The following is a 23,459-nucleotide window of genomic DNA, read 5'->3' on the forward strand; positions in this document are numbered from 1 at the left end:
TCTGGGAAAAATTTACCTGATAAAGAAGTGGATTCTTCATTCTAAATATGGGTAGGAATGTGCAAATTTCTTAGAGGGCCTTATAGTAAATAAATAAAGGCACATTTTGTATTATAGGGCATTCTGATATACTGTATTGATTTCTTTCCTCATTTCCTTTAAATAATTAGTAATAAAAAGAAAGAAAGAAATATTACTTGGGATACATGTATAGAAGCCTTAAGCTTTTTATAAGGGGTTAGAGATGAAGTCCAAGATTATTTTTTGCTGCTAAATAGTGGGAAGGGATAAAATATTTTACTTCACTGACCTTGTTAATCTTGGATATGGTCCAAATATACTCAAATGTAAACACCTTGTGTAAAAAGAAAAATGTTTTTAGGATAAGTATGTTTAATTTTGTTTAAATTTTACATTTTGAAACCAGTTTAAATTTTGGAACAATTTTTTAATTATTATGGAACAAATGCAGATAATTTGAATATTATGTCAATTTTATTGGGACCAATTTTTGTAATAATCTATTATTGAGTACTTTTCCTTTTGTAATACATTGATTGACTTTATTTTAATAATGACTTGGGACATGTTTTTAATTGAGTGGAAATTGCAACCGCAGCCAAACTGGAAACAGCTATAAAGGAGGACTTGAACATCGTGCTTATCAATTTAAACTTTTACTCTGACTGTTTAAAGACAAATTGATTTAGACAAGCACAGACTGGATTGAAATGACCATTTGTTTTACTGTTAGTAATATTTTTAATAGGGGTAGCCCCAACGAAACAGATCTGACATCTTATGACATATTTTTTTTTTTTGGATCCATAAGTAGCTACCAATGAAGAATTAATATGCTGACTATTTAAATGAGCATTTTTAAGTCTTTACATCTGCAGGTGAAAGCTGTTTTTTCCTAGTGCATCGTAGATGACAGCATTTGAAGTTGAACCAGAGATTGGGCTGTGATAAAGGTCTGCAGATAAACTAATTATCTGACTCCAAGGAGAACCCAGCCATACCAAAGAGGGAATCAAGTCATGAATCGGGCCCTCGATCAGCTGACTACTGGACAACGCACCTTGATTCCAGTTCCAGGCATCATGGATACCTGCTGCCAAGAGCTCAACTATGCTGGTGATGTTTGAGCCCAAAAGATCATCGTGGATTCCGAATCATAGATGACAACTGCCTGCTTTGGTCCAAGACTTCTAGACGTGGTCCTTTTTACCTGGGATATTGGACCCCAACACTTGCCTTAATCCTTATCAGAGAAGAAAATTTGTCACACTTTTACTCTGCAGGGCTCAATGTTCTTGCTAGAGCCTACTTTGACTGTCCACTTGTTTGACAAGTAGCAACATCTTTTAAATTAAAAGTATTTGAACTGTAAAGTATGAAAGGCATAGAAGGGAAAGCTAATTATTTGTAAACAAAGCAGAATATAGGAATTCCTAAATAATATGTATTTAATGAATGTTTGTATTAATGGGAATACTACATAATTATTATGAATTCATAGTGGTTAAGAATAGATACTGTAACTTTAGGTAAATGTTTTGATATGCCTTCTGATATTTTATATGAGATAATAAGTCACCTTTAAGGACCAATGATTTTGTTATTTGTAAAGTCAATCAGAATCAAATCTAATCTAACATAAGGGATCTATTAGAGATTGTTAAGTGATTGTCATTGCAGTGGTATTCCACTATTACTAGTTAGGGTCAGTCCAGTTTAGATATTTTAGGTTATTGATTGTAGTGTTATAGCAAATAATGTAGAGCTTTACATTTAGGTACATTTAATTAATTGAAAATAATAATAATAGTAAGAATATGGGATGACACACATACTGTAACTAGTATTTTGGGGATAAGGGACACATACTATAGGTCAGGACATCCATAACTTCTAGAATAGAATAAAACAGTTTAGGCTAGCATGTTGATGGTGATACAGGTCAAATGATTAACATCATGACTTAATTAGTATATATGTTATGGAAATCAGTGAAATGAAGTAATAATTTGGCCCATAGGAGATGGAGTGTCTTATACATACAGTGGTGAGTGTGAGGTCTGTGAATTAAAAAGCCCAGATGAAGTCTGAAAATCTCTGAAGATATGAATCCTTAATAAGAAGCTTGGGTATAATCCTTGAAATTGAAATTGAAATGAATGTGACCTCAAAAATGACCCAGTGATCTGCATTTTGGAAGGTAGTGCTGACATCTTCTGAAGGGAGGATTGACACCTACTGTCCACAAAATGGCTGCATTAATGTGATAAAGGTGGCTTAAAATTGAGACCACAGCTGGGTGTATATTTGGGCAATTTTATGAATGAGTGTGTTAAGATGTGAGCATGGTGAGGTGTGTAAGGACTTTATCTCTGATTATCATTGTGCACAGCGGTGGCAACCTAAAACTGAGAACTTTTGAGTTATTTAAGATAAATATTTATGCCTTCTGTATCACCACCAACAATATTATTTATAGGTCTGATTGTAGATGAACACAAAGAATTAGGTACATTAAATAGGTACTTCGCCATATTTAGGAATGGGACATACATTATGTGTTTAGTATAAATCCATCTTAGACAGGAAAGGTAAAACCAATATAATTAGTATTAGCTTTAGTTGAACCTGGGAATCATGGGGGTTCATGTTAGTGAAGCAGAAATTACTCTCTTAATGGTACTGTTATATAGATTTGAATGGTATTTTGTTGCTTATTACCAGTTTCCTAATTAGTTATTACTAGAGTTGCTGTCAAACAAGTGTGCATCCAATTTCTTGAACCATGGACATCTTCAGTTAAACATTTTTATTCTTTTCTTGATGACAATGTGGATGATGAAATACCAAATCAGAAGAAACTCCTTGGGTGAAGTGCTAGTAACCGCTCCCCACGGAGGTGACCCTCTACGGTGCGCAAAGTACCTGGGTTGAAGAACAAATGTAATTTCACTGGAAAAATATTTCTCCAAGCGAAGAAAAAGCACTTATTATGGACAATTGTTTTATTATTATTATTATTGCTTTAATGACTATATTCAACTGATATGTATTTTGTGCTTTACGAAAAATTGCAGTCAGAACAAGAAGGGCAAGAGCGCTGGTTTTGCGCTGAGCGAGGGGCCGAATGTAATGGAAGGATTTTTCTCTGTAAAAAGCAAAGGTGAAATAAAGAGAGGAAGGGAATCAGGAGTGCAGATGGGCGTTGATCGCTCCAGCGCAAAGCCAGCTGCAAAGACTAATGTTTTGGGAAAAACAGCCGGGAATGTTTTAAAGATACAGCCAAGGCTATGTAAGGAGTTGTTTTTCACTTCGAGAGGCTTTTTTCACATGTAAGCATATTACTGTGTCTTCTAGTACTGTGCACTTGCTTCAGTCAGGGCCAAGTAGAAGAAAAACAACACTGTGTCCCGTGGAAGGGTGTGTACTGAAACTGATCACTTCTGTATACATTGCTTGCACGTAAGCCACTTTTGCGGCAAAGACACTCAATTAGTATATAAGGGAAGGTTCCGCCCTCAGTTTCTTTGGAAGCTCAACCGTGGGGAATGCGCGCACCGCCCGGTACCTTTGACTAGGCTAACGAGTTGATCCTCTGACGAGACTGACATGCGGGCTCCCTCAGTCTACTGGTCTAGGATGATGGCTCTGGGTCTTTTGATAAGCATAAGTTTGTGTCTTTTGATATTGCTGTAAGCATAAGTTTGTGTCTTTTAATATATTACTGTAAGCATATACTTGTTTCTATAATCTATCGCTACTGCATTATACTGCATTATATGTATTTATATGTTATAATTGAATAAGTACATTTTACTGAAGTATCGGACCTCTTCTCTCTGATTTTTGCCCACTTATTCTAAAGAACCCCTTGAACCATTTTCCCAAATCAAAACACACTTGCTCACAGCTTCCTCTAACAAATGCCTCTTTATCGGCCTTCAAAGCCCTCGCAGCCGTCCTTCTCAGTTCCCGGTACAGACCAGAGTTGCCATTGAGCCATGCACTGTGACTCCTCTCAATAATATCCAGGGTGCCCTGCAAGATGAAACACCTCCTTCTGGGAATACCGGTAACACCAACACATTCCCTCAGCAACCTTCAGGGTCTTGTCACGGAAGGTCTCCCACATCACATTAGGATCGGTAGTCGTACCCAAATCTGAAAGTTCCTCACAAACTGTGCGCAAACTCATTAGAAACAGCCTGGTCTTGGAGTCTGGCCAAGTCCAGGTTAATTTTCCTAATAGGTGGTAGCCTACTGGACCTAAGCAGGATCCTAATAGTAGCAACAACAAGTGTGTGGTCAGAATTCACAAACTGTGCACTTCTGTAGACCTTGTAGTTTTGCAGGAGCCTCCAGCATCTGCCCACGAGGATGTGATTGATCTCCTTCACCACACCACCAGTATTGGAGTACAAAGTCCAGCGATGCGGTTCAGGGTGCTGGAACCAGGATCCAGCGATTCCCAGCCCCTGACCTTTTGTAAAGTCAAGGAACATGAAGCCACTTTCACCACAGTCACCAGACCCATGGGAACCAAGACAATCCTCATAGCCAGCCCTGTCAGTGCCAGTGGCTGCACTGAAGTAACCCATGAGTGTCACCTCGTGGGCACCATCAACCACCGCGCGAAGCTGCGAATAAAATGTCTCCCTCACCGAGACATCACTCACTGCAGTCGGAGCATACACTGAGACAACAGACAAGGCACTCAGAGAGTACCGTAATCCGAGTTTCATAATACGTTCATTGAAAGGAGTGACATCAGACACCATCGGAAGAAGCCAATCCGCTACAGCAACAGCTACTCCCCGAGTATGACAGCCATAAGACCAACCAGACCAATAAGAGGTGTATCCACCTACAGAGATCTGGCCAGTCCCCGGTCTACGCACCTCAGAGAGTGCCGCCACTGAAATGCGGAGTTTACGCAGCTCCTCCGACAGCAGAGGAAGATGATCATCTTGCTGAAGAGACAAGACTGGTGACGCCTCAGCACCACACCACTTCCGAACCCCAACAGACCTGACCCTATTGGCCCTCCAACAGTTTCGACTCTCCCGGGGATGAGGCTCCCGAGGGCTTTCCCCCATCCCCTTCATGATGCGAGCAGCCTTCCTATGGGCAGCTGCAGCACAGCTACACCCACGGAGAGCAAAAAGGAGTCCTTTCTGTAGTCTTGGAGCTTTGTGAATTTTTTCTTACGGTGGCTGGAGTGCCAATCCTGCCACCAAACCCCATGATTTCCCTGCAAGTTGGAGGGCCGTTTGCTGGGCCGGATGCAGTTTAATGTCATACCCAGGACAGACCCAGACAAACAGACACAAACTATCTTCTGACCCATTACATAACAGTTATGCTTCTTTTCCCTGTTATGTTCATATACATGTAAAATACTTTGGATTCATAGCTAAATGAGTTACTCTGTATCAATTGAGACTTACACAAGCTTTTAGACCAAAGTTGCCATTTTTCTATCTTAAAAATATCCAAACTAAATGAATGAAGCATGTTTCATTACCTCATTTCATACATTGATCATACACGACTATTAGACTTTTTATTATTTTCATGCACACAGAGCTACCTACAATAAACACAAAAATTGTACAGTGCAATTTATAATATGGATAAGTGCACAAACTACACCAAAAAAGTAGACTTTTTAAATTACCACTAGACAGTAAGCATATAAAGACACTTACTGACACTTAATCAGCATGGAACATAAATATTTAAAGTCATTATTTAGGCATCTGATTAAAAGATACTGGAAGAATAATAAATATTGTGCACACTTTATTACAGCAACACAAGTCACTTTTTCTAGTATGCCAGAATGATATTTTGCAGTTTAACTTAGATTTATGCTGTCAGGCTGTTATCTGAATTTCAAATGTACCCAAATGAATGTTACAATTTATTATTCATAATTTAACTGGAAGTTTTAAGCTTCGTTTTAAGGAGAGAAAATGGGCTAATACCATGGATCATTAAAAAAAAAAATGTCCCAAAAACCCAATTTTTAAATTTGGCTTTTTCACAGCTGCATTTTAGTTCTGCTTCTAATAGATTACACTGTACATGCAAAGAACTATCATATTTTTCATGAATTTACAATTGTTATTAATCTCTACCTTTATTTTCTGGTTTTTCCATGGTGGTGTTTTCTACCACCACTACCACCTGAACAAAGCATTGTGCAGAGGGTTGTGATGTTGGAATAAAAGTTGATACTCCAATTGTCCATGAAACCCACTGCATTGAAACTTTTGAGACAAAGTATAAAAAACATTAAGGAACTACATAAGTCATTCATGTTTGAAAGAATGCCCAGTTTGGGCTGAATGTTTCTTGTTTTGGCCTTGGAACCGCTACTGATTTTGTTTTCCAGCCTCTCTGCCCCTGGAGTGTTTTTCTGTCCTCCCAGGCCATCAGACCTTAGTATCGACAGTATAGAAATTATCATGAAATATGTTTTCTTTGGCATATTATTGTAAAACACTTTGACTTACTTACTTTGTAAAAAAATGTGCAAAGGAAATAAATGTTATTATATATGTTTACCTTCATAATTGAGGGCAAGCGTATGAAAAAGAATGACATTATTTTTGTAACAGACAAAATAAAACAAGTAACGGTTTTACATGTTACATAATTATGTCTGCAAATGGATTCAGCACCAAGTTTAGAAAGTGCACTCACAGAATTTCAAAAGATCTCTGGTCTCAGAATTAATCTGAATAAAAGTGTACTCTTTCCAGTGAATTCTCAAGCATATAATATTAGATTAGACACCCTACCTTTTACTATTGCAGATAAGTTTAAATACCTAAGGGTAAACATCACAAGTAAACATAAAGCTCTTTATCAACAAAATTTCGCCGCCTGCATGGAAAAAATTAAGCAAGACTTGCATAGATAGTCAACCCTTCATCTCACTGTAGCTGGAACAATTAACACTGTTAAAATGAATATTCTTCCTAAGCTCCTTTTTTATTTCAAAACATTCCAATATACATTAATAAATCATTTTTTAAGCAATTAGATTCAACAATAAACTCATTTATTTGGAACTCAAAACATCCATGCATCTAAAAGGCGACCCTACAAAGACAAAAGGCGGCATGGCTCTACTTAACTTCCAGTTTTATTACTGGACAGCAAATATACAAGCGATAAAAACCTGGACACAAATGGATGAACGTACATAGGCTTGGTCCGCAATATAAGTAAAATCCTGCAGGACCTCTTTATATTCCCTGTTCTGTGGCCCAATAAACGCAAGTTATTAGCAATATACTAATAACCTAATTGTGCTTCACTCACTTAGACTATAGAACCAATGTTGAAAGCATTTTAAGATGGAGAAGCTTTTATCTGTGGCACCTCTGCAAGAGAACCACCTCTTTCAACCCTCACAAACATATGCAGTTTTTAATATCTGGAAAACATTTGGTATTAACTTGCTTAGAGATCTTTATATAGACAACGTCTTTGCATCCTATGAACAATTACATTCCAAATTTAACATTCCAGCTACGCATTTCTTTCACTATCTTCAAATTAGGAACTTTGTTAAAAAGAACCTTCCTGATTTTCCTCATCTTGCACCCTCATCCATGCTGGAAAAAATATTGCTCAATCTCAAGGACTAAGACACCATCTCTGCAATATATAAAATCATTTTACAGTCCCTCCTTTTCAAAGATCCAAGAGGACACTGGGAAAAAGATCTCTCAATATACTGTATCAGAAAAGGAGTGGAAAGTAGCAATGCAGAGAATTCACTCAAGCTCCATATGCGCAAAGCATACAATTATACAACTCAAAATTATATATCGAGCACATCTGTCTCATCTAAAACTCTCCAAAATGTTTCCAGGGCATGATCCAACCTGCGAACGCTGCAATCAAGTCCCAGCCTCATTGGGTCACATGTTCTGGGCCTGCACCAAATTAACATCATTCTGGACTAAAATTTTGAATTACCTTTCAGACAGCCTTGGACTCACAATCCCTCCTAACCCATTAACAGCTGTGTTTGGGGTTCTTCCAGATGGGTTTAAAGTGGAGAAAGACAAACAAATTGTGATTGCATTCACTACACTTTTGGCACGCAGACTTATTCTGCTAAACTGGAAGAACCCAAACTCTCCTCTTTTAAGTCAGTGGGAAACCGATGTGTTATACTATTTGAAATTAGAAAAAATCAAATACTCAGTTAATGGATCTGTACAGACTTTTTTCAAAACGTGGCAGGATCTAATCAGAAATATTTTAAAATAAGCTCTTAAAGCACAGAGGAAGCAATTATTTCCGTATTACTTAGTCTTCTGCATTCATCTTTATTGGCTTATCAAACTTATTAATGTAGGTATGTTTACAAGCCTTAAATTTTATGCCTTTTGCCTTGCTCTCTCTCTCAGGGGTGGGGGTCGACTTGGTCTTAACTCAATTTTACTCTTTGTAAAAACTGATTGATTTGTATGGAATGATTGCAATAAAATTAATAAAACCAAAAAGAAAAAAAAAAAAGAAAGTGCACTATATAAAAATTAAATGAAGCACCGATTTTTTAAACATGTGAATACTTAACTCTAAACACTGGATTGGATTTGTAATTATTCTTCCAAATGTAAGGACCTTATATTAAAACAAAATCTATTGGTGGAAATATACATTGTCCTCAAGGTTTGAATATACACATACTGCACTTTTCGGGATGTTATTTTTTTTGTTTTAAAGTTATCACAGGTATACAAGTACCACACTCTGATCCTGCAAACTATGGTATCTAAAAACAAGTTGAATTAGGTTTTGTCTTACTCTAACAATGGTTATTCTCACCGTTGTTTTCAAAAAATGAAACATCATTAGCTTGAAACGTAGTCTTATGAAAACTGTCTAGTACTATAACTACTTTCATTCATTTCATTTACAAACTTTACGTTTCTCGTAATTTCACCCACCTTGACTGAGTGAGAATCTTCAGAGACTCCACTGCAAATTCATCTGTGCCAAAAAACATTACTCTCCAAGGAGGTGATTTCCTGATTTCATTTTCGTTAGCGGAGTTTACAACCCTGAGAAAGTCCGAAATGTTCCTCGAGTGCGGCAACACGTAAGAAACCGTTCTTGTTAAGAAAGTACATCGACTTAAACGTAAAATGCTCGACTTCGCGCATAGGCACATAAAATGCAGCAACATTTTTTTTCAATAAGCGGCGATTTTTGAGGAATTTGTCTGCTAGTCCAATTCGTAGGCGCCCTTTACATCAAATATGTTATGACACTTGCAAAGCTTTCATTTTCACAGTTTTAGCGGACAATACGCCATTTAATATTAAGTAAAATATGACTGCCGCTGCTAATAATACGATCTTAGTTCTACATGTATTAGAACAGGATACTTGTTCAACACAAAATGAAATCCGCGGAAACAAAAAGTCAAAGTCACTAGTTCCGGGCTTCTGCTTCATGGTTAAACCTTAATAAAAGAAATTGTATACATGGCCACACCACAGTTTAGTTAGTATTTAAGACAGTAAGCGTTTTACTGGGCTTTTTCTATTATCGCGCCGCAAATCGGATTTTCGTTTTTAAGATTACGCACCCTAAGGGGGCATTGACATTAGGGACGACCTAAAGGCAACTATGCTCCACCCCACTAATTTTAAGGTTAGTATTTGTGGTTGGGGTAGGTCAGTCTAATAATTTAAGATCCAAAAATTAAGCAACCGGGGATCGGGGGGTTATGATTCTTCGAGTTAACTGACTAGTACGCCTGTGATATAAGAAGCCTATAAAATAAGTGTTACAATAACGAATTTTGCTTAAAAATAAATGAATAAATAAATTAAAAAACTGTGGACTGTTTTAATTGTGCACGAATTTAAATTGTTTTTAACCTGGACAATGTGGACTTTATAAAGTGATGAAAAATGATGACTACAGATTAAGTCTATGTCAAGTCAATTCAAATGTATTGCTATGTACAATAGTACAAAGAAATTCTTACTTGCATGTCTCTTCAAAACAGTTGATAAAAATACAATATAAAAAGTAAATAATTATATAAAGTTCACATGGTATGCAAGATATACTGTATTTGTGTACTTATTAATGAGTACTCAGCAACCTTAACCAATGGGTACAAAGTATCACTAAATGAACTGATTTAAGTGGTGATGGCCCCATCCCATCTACCTTAAGGATGAGAGAATAAAGTGGTTGTGAATGATGGATAAGGTCTTAAATGATCATGCTTGTCTCTTTAAGATACTGAGTGTTATTTCTGTCCTGAATATAAGGTTAGTTGGGTGCCAGTAAAAATCTGTGCTGCCTTCATCACCCTCTGTGGTGCCAATTTTGAACTGAAAAAGTATTGTACCAGGATGTAATGCAGCCAATAAGGATTAACTTCACTGTGCACCTGTAGACATTTATGAGAACAGAAGGAGAAATGTAAGTTGCCTTTCAAACATCTAAGGATGTAGAGGCACTGCTGAGCCTTTTTGTCATTAGTTCACCAGTTATGATTCCTCCAAGAAATTCAAAGCTGCTCACCATTTCGACAGCATCCCCTCCAATGCAGAAGACTGTGTGGTCTGTTTTCTAAAGTCAATGACTTGCCCCTTGGTTTTGCTGACATTAAGAGTGAGATCGTTATCCTGGCACCACTGAGTCAGGAGATGATCAGGCCTATGATGATGGTGTCATCAGAAAATGTAATGATGGAGTTGTTAGTGTTTCTGGTCATACAGACAGAGACAGAGGACAAAAAGTACAGAAGGAGACTTGGCACAAAACCCTGTGGTATACCTGTGTTTAAGATCAGTGTGGAGGGTGTGATGTTGCCAATTTATATATGCTAAGGTCTGTTTGTTAAGGAATCTAAAATCCAGTTGCAGAGGTTGATACCAAGTCCTAATGGTTCTCTCGCTCTTTCTCTGTATGTAATTTGAAGGAGCCACAATTAATTTCTACTTATTGAAACAAAGTACTTTGTTACCTTAACGATGTAATGAGTTACAAAAGATCAGTGGAGGATGGTGAAAATAACCTGAGTACTGACAAAGCTGAACTGAAATGTTATTTTGGGAAACATTCCTTCAGACAGATAAAATAACAGTTTTTCAGCTACACATTTTCTCAACATCTTGTAAAGTTATCAGGGATCTAATTTTTGTCATATTTCTTAAGTGAAAAAATGCTGTCCTAGTGATCTGATTAATATGTGATTTAAAATTTAGGCCAGAGTCAATAATTACCACTAAATACTTTACCTCTGTATTGACTTTTAAGCCTAATGGATCAAGTTTATTTATAATATCCTCATTATTTCCATTTTTGCCAATCACTAAGATTTCTGTTTCCGCCTTATTTAGTTTGACAGAATTACTACTCATCCACTCAGAAACACAAGTAAGACATTGGGTCAGTGAACCAAGAGAGTTGTGATTATCAGGTACTATTGATAAATACAGCTGTGTGCCATCAGCATAGCTGTGGTAGTTTACATTATGCCTTGAAATAATCTGACCTAATGGAAGCATTTACATCGAAAAGAGCAGTGGACTCAGGATTTAAACCTTATGGAACACCTTATAGAATATCATATGTCTTTGAAGTATAATTACCACAACTAACAAAGAATTTTCTACCTGTTAAGTAAGACTCAAACCAATTTAAGACATTACCAGAGAGGCCCACCCATTGACTAAGGCTTTTTATAAAAATATTGTGATCAATGGTATCAAATGCGGCACTCAGAACTAGCAGGATGAGAACAGATAAACAGCCTCTGTCTGCATTTACCCACAAGTCATTTGCTACTTTAACGAGCACAGTTTCTGTAACGTGATTTGTTCTAAAACCTGACTGAAGCTTGTCAAGAAACACATTATCTGTACAGTTATTGATAGAACAACACCTGGCAATGATACAAACCTGAGCATGAGGAACTAAGTCCATTTATATACATACATTTCAGTGGTGAACCTTTAAGCTTTGGTTTGAAAAAACAATATTCTTCAGAGAACTGTTGCACTCAAAAAGATAATTGTGATGAGTCCTGCCCAGTATTCAGAAAGCTGAGTACTTAGATACAATGATATAGGTCTAAAAGAAAGTCAGAGGACCAGGACATAAAGTTCTTTATATATGCAAGTAGCTTGCCATGGTTGATGATAGTATCCCCATTGTTACTTACTATCCTCACAATTGGTCACTCCTGTTGGGTGGTGACATATAAAAACTGTTGGTTATAAGATGTAAAGGGCTAATGATGAAAGAGTGGTGCAATTTTTCATAAAGGCTGTGCTATTTACAGAGTTTGTTGGCTACAGTTTTTTTAACACACATAAAGATGATATGATGAAGAAAATACTTTTTTTTACACAAAAAGATGAAATGATGAAGAAAATACTAAGTTACATATGGGTTTGAATATGACTTATTTTTTTTATTGATTTTATTAAAAGCAAGTAACATTCCATACAATGAAGTCAAGCTTAACAAAGCTAAATTCAACCCCCACCCAAGAGAAACAGAGGAAGGCCAACAGCCAGGGTAAAATTTTAAAAGTGGAAAAAAAGGAAGAGAATCCTTTTCCCAAATATAAATGCTTATTCTTAAATGTTATTGATGAGAACCGGTCAGGTTTTAAAAAAGACAGGCTCTGCATTTAGAACTCAGCCTCTTAACATCTAAAGCAGGGGTGGTGAACTCCAGGCCTAGAGTGCCACAGTGGCTACAGGTTTTCATTCTAACCCTAAAATTAAAGAGAGGTGATGGCCTTGGTAAAGTTGATCTCTCAGGTCACCAAAACATTTTGATGGTGCTCTTAAAAAGAACAGAAAAACAACAGTTTTCAAAATGTATGCTGTGGCAGAATGAGAGCAGCAACAAGCCATGGAAAAAAAGGTTTTAATTAACAGCAAGAATTGGATTCTCATTAAGAAAGTGATTGGAGTGAAATTGGTTCAAGTTTGAAGCCCCAGTTTAGCTGGTCATCTGTTAGCTCATTTCATATCTCATTTCTGCTTGGCTGTCATTTAATGAAGAAAGGAATCAATTCAGAGGGCTGAACTCTTCTAACAGGGCTATTAAAGTGATGAGGAAAAAGTTAATTATCAGTGAAAACTGGTCACTGATTGAACATTCGCTCTCTTGGCAGTAAAGCAGTTTTGGTAAATAATATTATATTAAGTAAAAAATCTGATCTGTGTCTTCTCTCTGAAACCTGGCTTAGTAAATCTGACACTGTTCCCCTAGTTGAAGCGTCATCAGATGGATACTCGTTCCTTCATAAGTCTAGAGATTCTGGTCAAAGAGGAGGCCTTAGAATAATTCATTGTAACAAAATGCAAATCACTTCCAAAAATTTAGGCGACTTTACATCCTTTGAGGCATTCATTTTAAATATTAAAACAGATTCCAACACAAATATAGTGCTACTCTCTAGACCACCAGGGCCATATTCATTGTTCATGACTGAGTTTAGCAACCTTTTATCTGATTTGGCTATAAATTATGATCACATAGTATTGATGGGGGACTTTAAAGTACACATTGATGTGGAAACTAACACTTTTAGCAAATGTTTTACTTATTTGTTAAATTAGGATTTTGTCATATTGTAAAAGGTTCAACTCATAATCATAACCATACATTAGATTTAATTATAACTTACAAAGTTGAAATTCAAAATTGAAACATTACTCCATTAAATTAGGTTATTTCTAATCACTACTTAATTACATTTCATTTAGTCCAGCCCTTGCCAACGCACTCACCAATTAAAACAATGACAGTGTGACATCTAGATTGTAATTCTGCTTCAAAATTTATAGATACTTTGAGCAAGTCGAGGGTAATTGTGGAAAACCATTTACACGTAGATCAGTTAACATCAAATGTAAACTTGGAAAACATTTTAGATCAGCTAACATCACATTATAATGTGACCTTGAGAGATGCTCTGGACACAGTGGCTCCCCTTAAATAACACACATAGAATTCAGCTCTGCCCCTCCGAAACATTAAATATGGCACTATTAAATGTTAGAGCTTAACTAACAAGACATTTTTTATAAACGATCTTATTAGTGATAGAAACATTGATTTTATTGCACTAAGTGAAACGTGGCTTAACTCAGATGGCGCGGCTGTTTTAATCGAATCTGTGCCTTTGGATTTTACTCGTGCAGACCGCCAGGGAAAAAAGGGGGGCGGCTTGGCAAACATTTACTCGAGCCGGTTAAAATGTAAAGATGTTCGTTTTGGTAAATTTAAGTCCTTTGAGTATCTCGCCGTTGTTATTCATGGAGATTCTCACATGCTAGTATTATCAGTGTATAGACCTCCTAAATATAACACGTCTTTTTTTGAGGAATTCTCTGACTTAATGTCAATTTTAATTACGAACTATGACACACTCTTAATAGTTGGCGACTTTAACTTTCATATCGACAATCAGTGTGACCAAAAAGTAAAAGAATTCATGAACCTCCTGGACTCTTTTGAATTGAGACAGCTCGTTAATCAACCTACACATAAAGCAGGTCATACGTTAGACTTAGTGATTACTAAAGGGCTAAAAGTTGATATAAAGCAGGTCATTGATATCGGTCTATCAAACCATTTCCTTCTACTATTTAATATAGAAATAATGATAGAAAAAATTCATGAGAAGCATATTGTTAAAAAACGCTTCTTTGACTCATCGGCAGCTTTAAAACTTACAAACATTCTAAGCAATCAGTCCGTTTATAGTGCCAACTATAATAGCGAGGATAATGTAAATAGTAAAGTGGAAAACTTTAATTCTAAAGTAAGAGCTGCTGTTGACATAGTTGCACCTGAAAAGACAGTTAAAAAGTCTTCTAGCATTGTTATTCCATGGAAGACCCAAAGAGTGTCTGATTTAAAAAGAACATGTCGTAGAGCTGAGCGTAAATGGAGGAAAACTAAACTAACTATCCATTATGAGATATTGAAGGTTAAAATAACAGAATACAATAACACAGTCCGTCTTGAGAGGCGCTGCTATTTCTCTAAGATTATAAATAACAATGCTAGTAATCCCAGAGTCTTATTTTCTACAATTGATCGTCTGTTAACACTAGAATTACCAGAGCCTACGAAAAAACTCGTAATTCCGTCCCACCTTAAATCGCTTCTTAAATCCCTTCACACCTCTCCGCCAGCGCCCTTTGTCTTCTAAATGTGCTGATAAAGAGAAGCTTGGAGCAGCCAGCTATTCCATCCCCCCACCAATTTAGAACGTGCACAAACTTCTCTCAGCTCATGCCTTGATTGAGTATCTGGGAGTGAAGTGGAGTTTTAGAGTGGAAATAATAGATCGTTGTTTGGAACACATGCATTTCATGTCTGTTCCGTTTCTACAGTAATCTGTGTCAACACATTGTTAAAACAGAAACGTTTTTTATATTCTATTAGTAGATGACAAAATGTAGGCATAAACTATATAATGTATGAAGCCTGAAGTCCAAATAGTAAAGAAACATTTTCACAAGAATAACACAATTGCGCTTTTATTTAAAAATATAACTGCAGAAACAAAAAGCCGCCTTAACATGAGACATTGACAGCAGTTTATTGTAACTGCTTCCGTGGTTCAACAGAATCAGTTCCTGCTTGGGAATCAGGAGGTCATGAGTTCGATCCTGCTCCCCTCTGTTTTGAGAAGTAAACTGCTCTTAGTCTTACTGTTTTAGAATAAAAGCATACATTTGATTTCAGTCTGTAACAGCCGGTGCAATTTATGATCCTTGTAAAGGTTAGCTTTTTTTTTTTTATTCACTTTTCATGCTCTCAGTCTCGTTCAGAATCAATCCATACAACCCCATCTGACACGGCTGTTTTCACTAAAGACGCGCTATAGCTCTGCAGTGTACCACGATGCATACTAACGCCAGACCCAAACCAGGAACTGCAGGAACTGGAAATTCTCTGATGCGGGACCTTTGCCCAGGGAAGAAAGTACAGTGTCAGGTGCTAATTCAGTGTAATAGAAACCATAGCATAGAGAGGTGTGTACACGGCAACAAGTACACGTGTCGTAAATGTAGGAAAAACGGTCCTTGGGTGTGTGGGAACTGTTAATATTTGAATGTGATTATTTTATATAGCACGGAATGAAAATCAGCACTTCTTAGCATTGCACCATGCAAGCTGTTGTATCAATCGCCTACTGTAACTTGCTTTCTTTTTTCTTCAGTTATACAGGTAGTTTTGAATAAAAGTGCACTTGTTTTGTTTGTGAAATGAAGTGTCTGCACTTTTCGTGGCATTACACGTGTATTTTTTGAGCATGCCCGTTTGAGCATGCTCAAACACAGGAACACAAGTTGGTGTAAAAGTATAACAAAACAACGGGCAGATGGGGAGTGTCTGATGATTGCATATAGCGCCGAACTTACTGCTCTTTACCATTCTCTCCTCTGCATGCCCTGGAGTACAAAAGAAAAACAGAATACAGATGCGCTATAGCTCTGCGTTGTACCATGATGCATACTAACGCACCAAAAAAGGGTTCTGACACACAGACGCTGGCGAAGCTGCCTTCTTTGTATCTCACCGTCACTTGATTTTCTTTTTATTCAGTTTTATTGAGTGTTCCTGCCAGTCCCCACATGTTGCTGTATGCTGGATATTTTCACATGTATTGTCTTTCTTTCAGGTGTGTAATAGAAACCACAGCATAGAGAGAAGTGTGTACATTGCTTCTTACAGGAAAAGGCGATGGAAAAAGTGCACTTGAATAAAAGTGCACTTTTGTTATACTTTTACACCAATATATGTTCCTGTGTTTGAACGACACGGGCAGATGGGGAGTGTCTGATGATTGCATATAGCGCCGAAGTTACTGCTCTTTACCATTCTTTCCTCTGCATGTCCTGGAGTACAAAAGAAACAGCATAAAGCAACATGCAGGGACTGGCAGGAACACTCAATAAAACTGAAAAAAGAAAAGCAAGTGACGGTGAGATACGAAGAAGGCAGCTTCGCCAGCGTTTGTGTCAGAACCGGGGGAGGTGGGGTTTGGCGTTAGTATGCATCGTGGTACACTGCAGAGCTATAGCAGGTCTTTAGTGAAAACAGCCATGTCAGATGGGGTTGTATGGATTGATTCTGAACGCGACTGAGAGAATGAAAAGTGAAAAAAAAAAAAAAAGCTAACCTTTACAAGGATCATAAATTGCACCGGCTGTTTCCAGTGAAACCTGTGAGAACATTGCTGTATTTTTCATCAAAAAAATAATGATATTAGAAATAACATAGTATATCTCCCCAACACTGCAGAACCTCCTAAGTCCCAGTACTCCGTTATAAACAAATTAAATGCTTTCACCAGGATAGATTTACCTGAATTACATAGAATAATCTCTCAACTGAAACCCTCCACCTGTGTCCTTGACCCAATACCAACAAGGTTTTTCAAAATAGTATCAGGCGTGCTAATTGACAATATTCTTGACATAGTAAATTCGTCATTAGATAAGGGGGTCTTCCCAGACTGTCTTAAGACTGCTGTAGTTAAACCCCTGCTGAAGAAAAATAATCTTGACCATTCTGCTTTTGAAAATTTTATACCCATCTCTAACCTGCCCTTCTTAAGTAAAATTCTAGAGAAGGCAGTCATTATGTGGTTAAATGACCATCTCAATAAACATGCTATCCTTAATAAATTTCAGTCAGGTTTTAGAACAAATCACAGCACAGAAACTGCACTTGTTAAAGTAGTAAATGACTTGCGGGTAAATGCAGACAGAGGCCATTTATCTGTTCTCATCCTCTTAGATCTGAGTGCCGCATTTGACACCATTGATCACAATATTCTTAGAAATTGCCTTAGTCAATGGGTGGGCCTCTCTGGCAGTGTTTTAAACTGGTTTGAATCCTACCTGGCAGGGAGAAAATTCTTTGTGAGTTGTGGTAATTACATCTCAAAGACACATGATATTCTATATGGTGTTCCACAAGCTCTATCCTAGATTCACTGTTATTCTCAATCTATATGCTTCCGTTAGGTCAGATTATCTCAGGTTACAACGTGAGCTACCACAGCTATGCTGATGACACACAGCTGTACTTATCAATAGCACCTGATGACACTGACTCTCTCGATTCACTAACACAATGTCTTACTGGTATTTCTGAATGGATGAATGGTAATTTTCTCAAACTAAATAAAGAGAAAACTGAAATTTTAGTAATTGGCAATAATGGATTCAATGAGGTTATCAGAAATAAACTTGATGCATTAGGATTAAAAGTTAAGATGGAAGTAAAAAATTTAGGGGTAACTGTTGACTGTAACCTGAATTTTAAATCGCATATTCATCAGACCACTAGGACAGCATTTTTTAACTTAAGAAACATAGCAAAATTTAGACCTTTTATATCATTGAAAGATGCTGAGAAATTAATTCATGCTTTTGTTTTCAGTCGACTAGATTACTGTAACGCACTCCTCTTAGGACTACCCAAAAAAAACTTAAATCATTTGCAATGAGTGCAGAATGCAGCTGCTAGAATCCTAACTAGGAAAAGAAAATCCGAACACATTTCTCGAGTTTTGATGGCACTACACTGGATACCTGTGTCATTCAGGATTGACTTTAAAATTCTGCTTATGGTTTATAAAGCCTCAAATAATCTCGCTCCATCCATGTTCAATTCATCATAATAACTATTCATAGCGGCTCTAAAATCTGTACTGACCCCAACTCTCTCTTCTGTTTATTTTTTTCGGTTTCTTTGTGGTGGCGGCCTGCGCCACCACCACCTATTCAAAGCATCATGATGCTCCAACATTGATGGACTGAAAGCCAGAAGTCTACGTGACCATCATCATCAAGTCCTTCCATGAGAACACTAAATATAAAGAGGACTGTTTCACTTATGTTAGGTAGAATGCCCAGAGGGGAGTGGGCGGTCTCATGGTCTGGAATCCCTACAGATTTTATTTTTTTCTCCAGCCGTCTGGAGTTTTTTTTTTGTTTTTTCTGTCCCCCCTGGCCATTGGACCTTACTTATTCTATGTTAATTAATGTTGACTTATTTTTATTTTTTATTGTGTCTTCTATTTCTCTATTCTCCATTTTGTAAAGCACTTTGAGCTACATTTTTTTTTGTATGAAAATGTGCTATATAAATAAATGTTGTTGTTGTTGTTGTTAAAACAAAAGTGATTAAAGCACATAGAAACTCTCCCTGGTTTAATGAAAACACTCGAGCTCTTAAATCAGAGTGTCGAAAATTGGAGCGCAGATGGAGAACAACAAAGCTACATGTCTTTCAAATTGAATGGGTATCCTCTGATGAAGGAAACTCCATTGTAATAATGTTGTTAGACTTTAGCGCAGCATTTGACACCATTGACCATTCTATTTTACTGCACAGGCTAGAAAATGATGTTGGGCTTACAGGCACTGTGCTCGCTTGGTTTAATTCTTTAGTTCAAATCAATTCCAATATGTACAGAAATGTGCTGACAGTGCTCCATCATTATACACAGAAGTGAAATATGGTGTCCCGAAGGGCACAGGACTGGGACCTTAACTGTTTTCAATTTACATGCTTCCACTTGGATCTATCACTAGGAAACATAATGTTAATTTTCACTCGTATGCAGATGACACCCAATTATACCTTTCATTTAGATCAAATGAAGTTTGTCCAATGTTGTCTTTAATTACTTGTGCTAGTGAATTAAAGGAGTGGATGGATGAGAACTACCTATCTTTAAACACTGATAAAACAGAGATATTAATTGTTGAGGGAATGATGCTGATCACTATAATATTTTGTCATCATTTAACTCAGTTGGAATCACTATTAATTTTACTGAATCAGTCCACAATCTAGGAGTTATCTTTGACTCTAGCATGTCATTGAAAGCGCAAATTACAAAGTTGTCCAAATCATGTTTCTTCCATCTCAAAAATGTTGGGAAATGAAGGTGCTTTCTAAATAAACAGGATTCTGAAAAATTAATTCATGCATTTATTTCTAGTAGGATTGACTACTGCAATGTTCATTGGATGTTCAAACTGTTCTTTATACAGCCTCCAGTTATAATACAAAATGCTGCTGCAAGAATTATTACAAGAACAAGAAAATAAACACATAACTCCAGTTCTTAAATCCTTACTCTGGTTCCCGGTTAAGTTTAGGGCATATTTCAAAATCCTCCTTTTAACATATAAAGCATTAAATGGCCAAGGTCCGGATTACTTGTCTGAACTTATTATGACTTACAAACCAGAGCGCACATTAAGATCTCAAGATGCCGGTATGCTTATGATTCAAAGAATTAATAAAATAACAGTGGGAGGTCGAGCTTTTAGTTACAGGGCCCCTAAACTGTGGAATGGTCTGCCTGCAACTATAAGAGATGCCCCTTCGGTCTCAGCTTTTAAATTTTGGCTGAAGACTCACTACTTCAGTTTAGCATATCCTGACTAGAGCTGCTGATTAGCTGTACAGACTGCATCTCTGTTGTTAGTCATTAGCACTAAAACATAAGTAACATGATAGTTATAATTTGTTACTAACCCTTACCTATTCTGTTTCTCTTCTCGGTACTCAAATGTGGCACTTGGTGCCACGGCCAAACTGCCAAGTTGTTTTGCCTGCCTAAGGTAAAGTCATCCCTGATGGAGGATCACAGGAATCATGGGGTTTTTGATATGGGCAACATGGGCCATTGCCTAGGGTGGCTTCATGGTGGGGGCAGCATCATGGGCATTGGCAAAAAAATATTTTTTTTTTGCTTTCGCCCATGCTGCCCTGACATCATGCCAGCGAATTTTTGGGATTGCATGGGCACCAATCGGTTCTCTATTGCCCATTTGCAGGGAGTAAGGGTGCCCTCCATTTACGAGATGTGCCTGCTGCTTGCTGCACAGGGAGGAGAGGGGGGGGGGCCAGGGGATTCTCTGGCTGGCTGGAGCGGCATCTAATAACCAGCTTGCAAAATAAAACAAAATAAAAACAAACAAACACAAACGCATCAGACATTATGATATAGACTTATAATTTGCACCAATGTGTTTTCTAAATTCTATCACACCCATATATGCGGGAAGTGAGCGCAAGGGCCCTCCGTGCGCCTGATTGGTGCTGCTGCTGTGCTTAAGTCTCACAACCTGTCGAAAGGTGAGGGGGGCGGGGTGCTTAAAAATTAAGCACATTTCATTCATAATATTGTCAATCCAAGCCCATTATGTCAAAATTAATTTTTCCTGGGTTGTGCGAAATCGCAGAAAAAAAACCCTATACAAACCGAATCTGCGCACTCAGGTGTAGGTCTATTAGTTTACGCTGTGGTGATTCTTGGGTTGGGTGATGGGTGTTGAAACTGGAGTGCAAAATTAACACCGATGGAAGATGGACAAGAAAAGGTCAAAGTCATCAGGTGCTCTGTTTAGAAAAAAGAGAAAAGAAGAGGAGGAGAAACAAGCAAAAGATAAAGGTAAGCAGATGTGTCACTGGATAATGGCAGGTATTATGCATGACATGTATCCTGAAACAAGATAACATTAATTAGTAGGGATAAGGAAAACTCCTGTTTACGTTTGTTAACCACTTGGCTATGATAGTAAACAGTTGGCAGACAGTAGACACTGATGTGGCGTATTGAAACATTTGGACCGTGTTCAGCATAACATTAACTTGCCATTAATTAGATGTAAGTGTATTAGGGCCATGGTGAAAAAGAAAATATGGACACAATGAAGAAAAAAAATATCGAGATTAAAGTCGACATGTTGACTTTATTCTCGACTTTTCCACTTTAATCTTGACGCGTATGACGAGAATAAACTCGACATGTTGACTTTATTCTCGTAGTTTGTCATTAAAGTAGAACATTGTAAACTAAACTTCATCTTAAAATGAATGTAATTTAGTAGATCTTCTCAAACCCCGTCATAAATTATGTAGCGCATGAAATGCTTTGTGTTAAGCGTTCCCCATGCCAAATTAATCACTATGTGCTTCTTAAACTGATTTCCTCTGCACTAAGAGGAGGCGCAAGCTGCGATCACCACACAGAATACATTAATTTCATGATATTCCTGCGCTCTGAACATTTACAACGCTAAGATAAATACGTAATATAATTTTCATGATGAAATGCATTAAAACATGTACTAATCATGTGGGGGCATGATGGCTTACAGATTGCACTGCTGCCTGGCAGCAAGGGGGCCCCGGGTGTACCCTGCCTTAAGTTTGCATGTTTTCCTGGTGGGTTTACTCGGCCTGCTTCAGTTTCCTTTCAAAGTCATGTAGGCAGTGGAGTTTTGTTATGCTATATTGACCCTGGGGTATGTGTGTGCTCGTATTCACCATGCAATGAGCTGGCGTCGCATTCAGGATTTGTTCCTGCCTGGCACACGATGCTTGCTGGGATGGGCGCAACCCTGAATGGATGGCATATTTAAAAATGTATAACCAAGATTTTTTAAAGTTCTGAATTCTCAGCAGTCTAAGTTTATAACTGATTTTAATGTCACAAAGACATTTATCGTGTGGTGATTGGTTATGTAGAGAAAGAAAAAGGAACAATACAAACGGGAGGGTGGGGTTTCATATACATCAGATAGAGACAGCACGCATGCAATAAAGAAAGCCCACTCAGAAGAACATCTATTGAATTCCGTGTTCGTGTCTCTGACCACCAGATCACGAACCCAACATTTACACAATATTTTAGTTAAACCTGTGCAATACCCATTCATACATCCAGTTTTTGGAGCCTCATCACACCTGCCATAAAGTTCTCTACACTGAACGTACACCTGGAGACCCCTTACCGTGAGGGAGCAGCACTACCGCCACACCACTGTGCATGTTTAATACCAGCTTTAATGCATTTCATCATGAAAATGATATTAAGTATATATCTTAGCATTCTAAATGTTCAGAGAGCAGGAATATCATGAAGTGAATGTATTCTGCGATCGCTACCTGCACCTCCTCAATGCAAGAAGAAGTCAGTTTATGAAGCGTAGTGGTTAACAACTGGGTCAGGGGAAACTTAACACAAAGCATTTAATATGCTACATTAACTTATGACAGGGTTTGAGAAAATCTGAGAAGGGTCTGACTGCAGACCGTGCGCTCTCAGCCACATGCACGCTCAGCCACATGCACGCTCAGCCCCAACAGGAAGTGCAACCGGGGAGTCGTTTCCTGATTGCTATGTTGGTACGTTTGCTAGTTATAGTCTTACCATTTATGAACGATATGGAATATTCTTATTCATGTTAACATGTGCATATTCACGTTGTTTGGCTGGCCTGTGTTGGTTTATTAACATGTTTACCATTTTAACAGATCAAGTTAACCAAGGTAAATGCTTGCCTGTTATTGTAATTACTAGCATCATGGCCTTG

At 37.6% G+C, this 23,459-nt stretch overlaps 1 protein-coding gene across 4 annotated transcripts in view; it reads right to left on the bottom strand.

The window, feature by feature from the left end:
* Positions 1-9,625, bottom strand: part of mtfmt (mitochondrial methionyl-tRNA formyltransferase) — a 134,094-nt gene extending 124,469 nt beyond the window's left edge. For 2 of the 4 annotated variants that reach the window (XM_039773364.1, XM_039773367.1), the window contains exon 1: positions 8,997-9,623. In XM_039773364.1, the coding sequence (XP_039629298.1) occupies positions 8,997-9,235 (239 nt within the window). In that variant the 5' untranslated portion in view covers positions 9,236-9,623. Of the gene's footprint in view, positions 1-8,996 lie in introns of all 4 variants that reach the window. The other 2 variants (XM_039773366.1, XM_039773365.1) reach the window with 2 other exon arrangements.
* Between the last annotated feature and the right edge of the window lie 13,834 nt (positions 9,626-23,459).

The sequence above is a fragment of the Polypterus senegalus genome, chromosome 12 (assembly GCF_016835505.1).
Source record: "Polypterus senegalus isolate Bchr_013 chromosome 12, ASM1683550v1, whole genome shotgun sequence".
Classification (NCBI taxonomy): Eukaryota; Metazoa; Chordata; class Cladistia; order Polypteriformes; family Polypteridae; genus Polypterus; species Polypterus senegalus.